The sequence below is a fragment of the Monoraphidium neglectum genome (assembly GCF_000611645.1).
Source record: "Monoraphidium neglectum strain SAG 48.87 unplaced genomic scaffold scaffold00674, whole genome shotgun sequence".
Taxonomy (NCBI): Eukaryota; Viridiplantae; Chlorophyta; class Chlorophyceae; order Sphaeropleales; family Selenastraceae; genus Monoraphidium; species Monoraphidium neglectum.
In genome coordinates, this window is record NW_014012954.1 from 1 (window position 1) to 6,097 (window position 6,097).

Here is a 6,097-nt window from a genome sequence, read left to right on the forward strand (position 1 = left end):
ATCCCCTTCAGCATAGAGTGGGAGCAGAAGCTGTGGGCCCTGAGGGACGACCCCGACGGCCGCGCAGCCTTCATGGATGAGACCAGGTGCCAGAGTGCGCTGCCCAAGATGATCGTCACAGGGTTCAAGGTGGGGTTTTGGGGGAAGGGTCCAGCATCAGGAGGCGCGCCGCTGTCCCGCGATGCACCAGGGAGCCGTTGTTTGGTCGATGCCAGGAGGATGGGGGTGGGCACGGGGGCAGGACCAAGGGGTTGGCAGACATTGCAAGCGCAGAGCAGGTGGAAGCCGTGTGCAGTCTGTGGCTGCGGAGCTCAGAGGTGCACTGCTCAGGCTGCCAGCAGTCCCACAGCTGGTTGCGTTTCGCGGCTTCTCCCTGCCGTTCTAACCCCTCGACTCCCCCCTCCTCTCTCAGGAGCTCAACCTGATCTTTTATTTCACGGCCGGGGAGACTGAGGTGCGCAGCAGGCTGCTTGGCTGGTAGAGCTCGCTATTGAGATGCTGTACAGTTGTCGAAAGGGGTGTCCCTTTGCGGGTGGCGCGCCAGAATTCAATAAGCTCACTAGGCTGTGTGGTAACGCTCAAGCACGTGCGCATCGACGTTTGCTGCGCCCCCTGTAGTGCTACGCTTCTCTGCAATGCGGCTCCCCTTGACCAACTTTCCTGGGGCCCGGTTCCTCCTGCAGGTGCGGTGCTGGACCATCCAGCAGGGCACGCTGGCGCCGCAAGCCGCAGGCGTGATCCACACCGACTTTGAGCGCGGCTTCATCAAGGCAGAGGTGGTGGCCTATGACGACTTCAGGAGGTGAGGTTGTGGTTAGGGGGCCTGACAGGTTGAGGGGCCTTGGGCTTTGGGGCTGGGTTGCACAAGGCCAGAGGGGCTCTGCCCAACCAGGTTATCCTTCAGTGCCTTGTTGGGGTGTGCTTGCAACTTGGCTGCAAAATTTGAATCTCCTTGGTGATCAACGACATGCCTGGAAGACCCGAGCCGGCCCAGCTTGTGAACCAGTATTCAAAACCCCGGCCAGAGCCTGAACTCCCACCCGTTGCGCCCTCCGCCTGCTGCACCGCCTCCAGCCTGGCGACCTCCAAGTCCATGGCGGAGGTCAAGGCCGCGGGCAAGTACCGCCAGGAGGGCAAGGCGTACGTCGTGGCGGACGGTGACATCATCCATTTCCAGGTGGAGAGTGGAGGGGGAGGTGTGTGTGTGCATCTGTGTGAAAAGTCTTGCTTGTGCGGCCTTTCAAGCCGGGGCTTGGTATGCGGTGTTCCTTTCTCAGTGCTTGGGGGGCTGGCGCTGATCCAAGGGCTGAGGCGAGGCAGTGAGGGCAGCTGTTGCTGGAGGTCCCGCATTTGACGCAGACGCGTGTTTGTGAAGCGGGCGCGCAACGGGATCGTCTCTACTTGCCAACCCTTCTTGTTGCAGTTCAACGTCACCGCCGCAAAGAAGAAATGAGCTTATCCCTCATACAGAGTGGCTTTGCAGCACCGCAGCGCGAGTGTACCAGCGCTTCCCTGCCCAGGCGGTGTTGCTGATGGCTGCTCGAGTCGGCGCAAACAGAACGTTCACCATTTGGAGCAGCCGCTGCGAAAGCGCCTGCTGCCCGGAACCTGATTCATTCCCTGAGGCAGGGATCATATCCATATGCTGTTACAATACTTCTTTGCGTTTGTTTTGAGCACAGCCCAATGTGAATATGGCCTTGCTCTTGAAACCCAACCTTCATGTTGGTGTAAGCTGGAGATTGATGCAAGACCACGCCCATGCTTGGTGCATAGCTGGCTGTTTGCATGGCGCCGCTGCGATACGCATCTACCGCACATAAAGGAACAATCAATGAAAGTCGATCCCTTCAAAACCCTTGCTCAGGGCTTTGGCAGAGGCGTCGGCACGCACACTCAAACCATAACAAGTAGACATGCAGCGTGTCGGTCAGCTCAGGCCGCCACCGCTTGCTGCTGCGCAGCAGGCTCTTCTGACAGCTGCCGCCGCCGCTCGCCGGCGGAGGCGCCTGCCTTGCCCCTCTCTTCTGACCCGTCCCCGCCACCGCCGCTGGCGGCCGCCGCCGCGGCCTGCTGCTGCTCCAGCCGCCGCTGCTGCTGCCGCTCCTCCTTCAGCCGCTGCCGCCGCAGCTCGTCCTCGCCCGCCGCGCGGTCGCCCGGCTGTGGCAGCGGCCGCGGCAGCGAGTACCCTGGAGGCTGCGGGAGCGCCTTGACGGCCGCTGTTCCCGCTGCCGCTGCCGCCGCCGCTGCCTCGCTCCCCTTCTGCTCCTGCTCCTGCGCCCGCGGTGAGCCCGCCGCGCCGCCCCCGCCCGCTTCTGCTCCCGCCGCCGCCGCCGCCGCCGCGGCGTCCGCAAACTGCCGCAGGTTGCCGCCCGCCGCCGCGACGGCCGCCACCGCGAGCGCCGGCAGCGGCGGCGAGTCGAGCACCTCCTGCGGGATCATATCAATGGTCGCGGCCAGCAGGTCCCGCACTGTGGCGTCCTTGGGGGCCGCCTTCAGCGCAGCGTCCATGGCCGCCTTCCAGCGCTTGCTGCCGTGCTCGCCGTGGAACAGGTTGAGCACCGGCTTCAGCAGCGCGCGGGCGTTAGGCTCGCGGTGGCCGTCCTCCTTGATGGCCCACCTGGCGGGGCCGGGGGAGCGCGAGTGATGACGGGTGTGGGCGATGGTCAGAGGGGGTGCAGTGCGGTACGGCGCGGCGGACAACCGCAGCAGCCCTTGGTGAACGAGCCTGATGAAGGGCACCATCCCAACCCACAACCATCGATTTGCGCACCAAGCAGGCCAGCAGGATGGCAGACACACCTCAGCCACCAAAAAAGGCCCTGCCGCACGCTGCAGGGGCCACACAACCCCTTCGCCCTCACCTGCCCAGCATCCCATCAGAGTACTCGCAGTACCGCTCCAGCACCTCCCGCCTGCTGGGCGCCGGGTTCCCCGCCTCGCCCCACACCGCCACGTCAGCGTCCCCCAGCACGCCCCAGGGGTCGTTGTACGCCGCGCGGCCGATCATGACGCCGGACACCGCGCCCGGCCCCAGCCCGGGGACGTCCAGCCCGAGGGCGCCGGCCGCGTCATAGGCGTTCTGCAGGCCGCCGTTGAGGCTGAAGGAGAGGTGTGGGAAGTCCCGCTTGAGCCCCCACACCCACTCGTGCCGCAGCGGCGGCACACTGCGGTTCTGCGCGGGCGACAGGCCCTTCAGCAGACACTTGCGCGCGTGCACAATGAAGTGGCGGACGCCGCCTTCATCGGACACGGCCCTGACAAACTCGACCAGCGACTCATACGAGTCATGGTCGTCGACGCCCAGCCGGCATTTGACGCTGAGGGGCACGTGCGGGTAGCCCGCCGCGTCCAGCGCGGCGCGCGTGGCGGCCATGCAGGCGGCGACGAGGCGCGGCTGCATCATGAGGGCCGCGCCGAAGCAGCCGGCGCCCGCGACGCGGTCGCTGGGGCAGCCGCAGTTCAGGTTAATCTCGTCATAACCATATGGGGCCGCCTGGAATTTGGGATGGTAAATTGACAGGAAACATGACTTGCGGGTTGCAAAACCTGAGCTGTTGGGGGGCCAACTGAGTCGCAAAAGGCCGCGCAGGGCGCCATCCATGGGTCGCCTGAAACCACGCAAGCGGACGCCGGATGCGCCGGCTGCGGCCTTGGCGCCCCGCACCTTGACCGCCGCCGCCGCGAGCGTCTGCGGGTCGCTGCCGCCCAGCTGCAGCACGAGGGGCCGCTGCTCTGGGGGAAACCACAGGAACCTGTCCGGGTGGGGGGTGTGGATGATGGTCTTGTCCACCACCATCTCCGTCCACAGCCAGGTGCGGCGGCTGATCAGGCGCGCCAGCTGGCGGTAATGCACGTCCGTCCAGTCCATCCTGCCACGCGGCAGGCCGCGTGAGATGTGTGCAGGTGGGGGATCAGTGAGGGGGCAGGAGGTGCTGCGTGCAACGGAGGGGCACCGCACATCAACAGCCGCGGCCGCCAGTGTGTTGTGCTCGCTGCAGGCTCTTCGAATGTGCAAATGCAAGTGGCTTGCCAAGCGCCACAACACCAAGAAGTGTTACCCGCAGCTGCGAAGGAACAGCAAACAGCAGCAGCAGCAGCAGCAGCAGCGGCGCGAGCGCGTGCGACAAGTGCATCGCCGCCGTCAGCCCGATGGCGGCTGCCCTGGCGCCCCAGCGCCGATGCGGCTTACATTGGTGCGACGCTCAGGCGCTGGTGGCGGTGCTCCATGCCGATGGGAGCACTGAAGCCCGCGCTCTTTGTGGTCACCATCCTGCCGAGTGATCCACGCCTAGACGCAATTCCTGGTTTACAGCCGCTGACAACGCGGTTCTTGACGTTATGTGCGTGCATGGAGAGGCGAAAGGTCCTCCTCAGCATGCCGGGCCCGCGCGCATGCTGGACGCGGATGGATAGTGACCTGAGTGAATAAACTCCCAAAACTATTATGCAATGCGCACGCGGTTCCGTTCAAACCTCCGGTGTTGCGGAGGACTGCTCGGCTTCCGCTTTAGGAACGGGCACTACATACAGCTGCGAGCCCCTGCTAGAGTGGCAGACTGCCCAGAAAAGTGGTTTAAGCAGTAAATGAAGCTCCTCAGTCACCCTCACCATACTCCACGTCCCAGCCACGAGAAAAACGACGGTTGGATTGTCCAAGACATGGCAGGTCCCTGCCGACCGCCTCTCCGGGTCTGCCAAGCAGCAATGCGACCCAGTTCTGCAGCCGCCCTGCTGCTCTTAATGATGGCAGCCTCCAGTATGGCTGCTGCTGCGGCAGGCGCAGGTCCCGTGGCAGGCGGGGACGTCCCTGACCGCGCCCATTCACGGCGCCTGCTGGTTGACCTCGGCGTGACCGCGGCGCGCCAAGCGGCGTGGTGAGCATTCACGGCCCGCTGGACTCATAGCAGCACCTGGTTGATGTCAGTGGGTCCACCCGTGTTGCCGAGCTCGGCGTTCTGCGGGGTCAGGGGATGCTCTGCCTTGTTGCCACGCACCTTGCAGCTGGGCACTCTGATGTGTTGACCTTCTACCGTGTTCACTTGCAGGCGGTCTTTCATGGCCGACATGCTTGCGGGCGTTATCAACTACCTCAAGTCTCCAACGCTAGTCAGAACCGCCAGCGGCCCAGCGCAGCAGTACTCCACGCCAGCAGCACCGCAGGTAGCGGCAGCGACGGCCTCAGCGGCGGCCGCTGATCCGGCGGCAGCGCCGGCCGCAGTGCAGCTGGTGCAGCTGCCGGCACCGCCGCCATCCAGCGGGATCATTCTGGACACCCAGACGCCTGGTGCGACCGCCACTCAGCGGCTGCATGAGACGGCCCAGCTGTGGCTCCATGGAAAATGCACAGGCAGCTGCACCGGTAGCCAGGTGTCACGGGGCAATGCGCAGTGCCCACCTGAAAGTCTGCCTGCGCTCCCAGATTTAGGGCATACTGCTTAAGAAAAATTCCTGTCTGATTATCACTCTTTGCAGTGGACGTGGGGGCCCCGATCGACGTGGAAACGCCAGTGGAGCAGGTGCGTCACGGAGACCAGGGGCCGGCCATGGCAGGGGGACAAACGCCTTGGTGCGCGCTCTCAGTGCTGTTTGCCGGTGCGATGACGAGCTCCAGCACTGATGGCTGTGAAACGAGATGAGGCCACCCAACCGATCGCTGTCCCCTACGCACCGTTTCACTCCGCAGTACAACTTCCAAGGGGCCGGCAGACACAGATAGACGACACAATCCATTGAATCCAGCGATGGGTGATTACCATATATACCACATACAAGGCAGGAGTGCCCAAGCGAAGGGCCAGTAATCTGGCATTCCATGTTGAACTGGATGGCGTCATAGAATTTACTAATTCTTCACGAAGCAGTTTGAAAAGCTGCCCTGCAAACGTTGAATAAGACAGCAATAATGTGTCTGTTGGCACAGTGTGTCAATCTGCAAGCAAAGCTGTAATCACAGTCCCTGCACTTCTGCTGCTGCCGCAGTGGCCGCTGCCGCCGCTGCCGCCCTGGCCACAGCTGCGGCGGCCGGCGGGTCCCCATCTGCCACTTCAGGCGCTCGCTGCCGCACCTCCGCTGCCTGCTGGACTGCAGCTGCAGC

General features: G+C 64.0%; 2 protein-coding genes across 2 annotated transcripts in view; one reads left to right on the forward strand and one right to left on the reverse strand.

Annotated features, from left to right (window-relative positions):
- Nucleotides 1-72: 72 nt before the first annotated feature.
- MNEG_4746 (hypothetical protein) lies at nucleotides 73-1,453 on the forward strand (the record flags this gene model as incomplete). Its single annotated transcript, XM_014046774.1, has 5 exons — nucleotides 73-129; nucleotides 413-454; nucleotides 684-802; nucleotides 1,075-1,177; nucleotides 1,424-1,453. 5 exons carry the CDS (start codon nucleotides 73-75, stop codon nucleotides 1,451-1,453), a joined length of 351 nt encoding a protein of 116 aa, XP_013902228.1.
- A 482-nt stretch (nucleotides 1,454-1,935) lies between these two features.
- The window catches only part of MNEG_4747 (tRNA-dihydrouridine synthase A), a gene marked incomplete at both ends in the record, with an annotated part of 8,306 nt that continues 4,144 nt past the window's right edge, over nucleotides 1,936-6,097 (reverse strand). Inside the window, 3 exons of the mRNA XM_014046775.1 lie at nucleotides 1,936-2,620; nucleotides 2,865-3,496; nucleotides 3,668-3,872. Of these exons, the coding sequence (XP_013902229.1) occupies nucleotides 1,936-2,620; nucleotides 2,865-3,496; nucleotides 3,668-3,872 (1,522 nt within the window). The remainder of the gene's footprint in view (nucleotides 2,621-2,864; nucleotides 3,497-3,667; nucleotides 3,873-6,097) is intronic.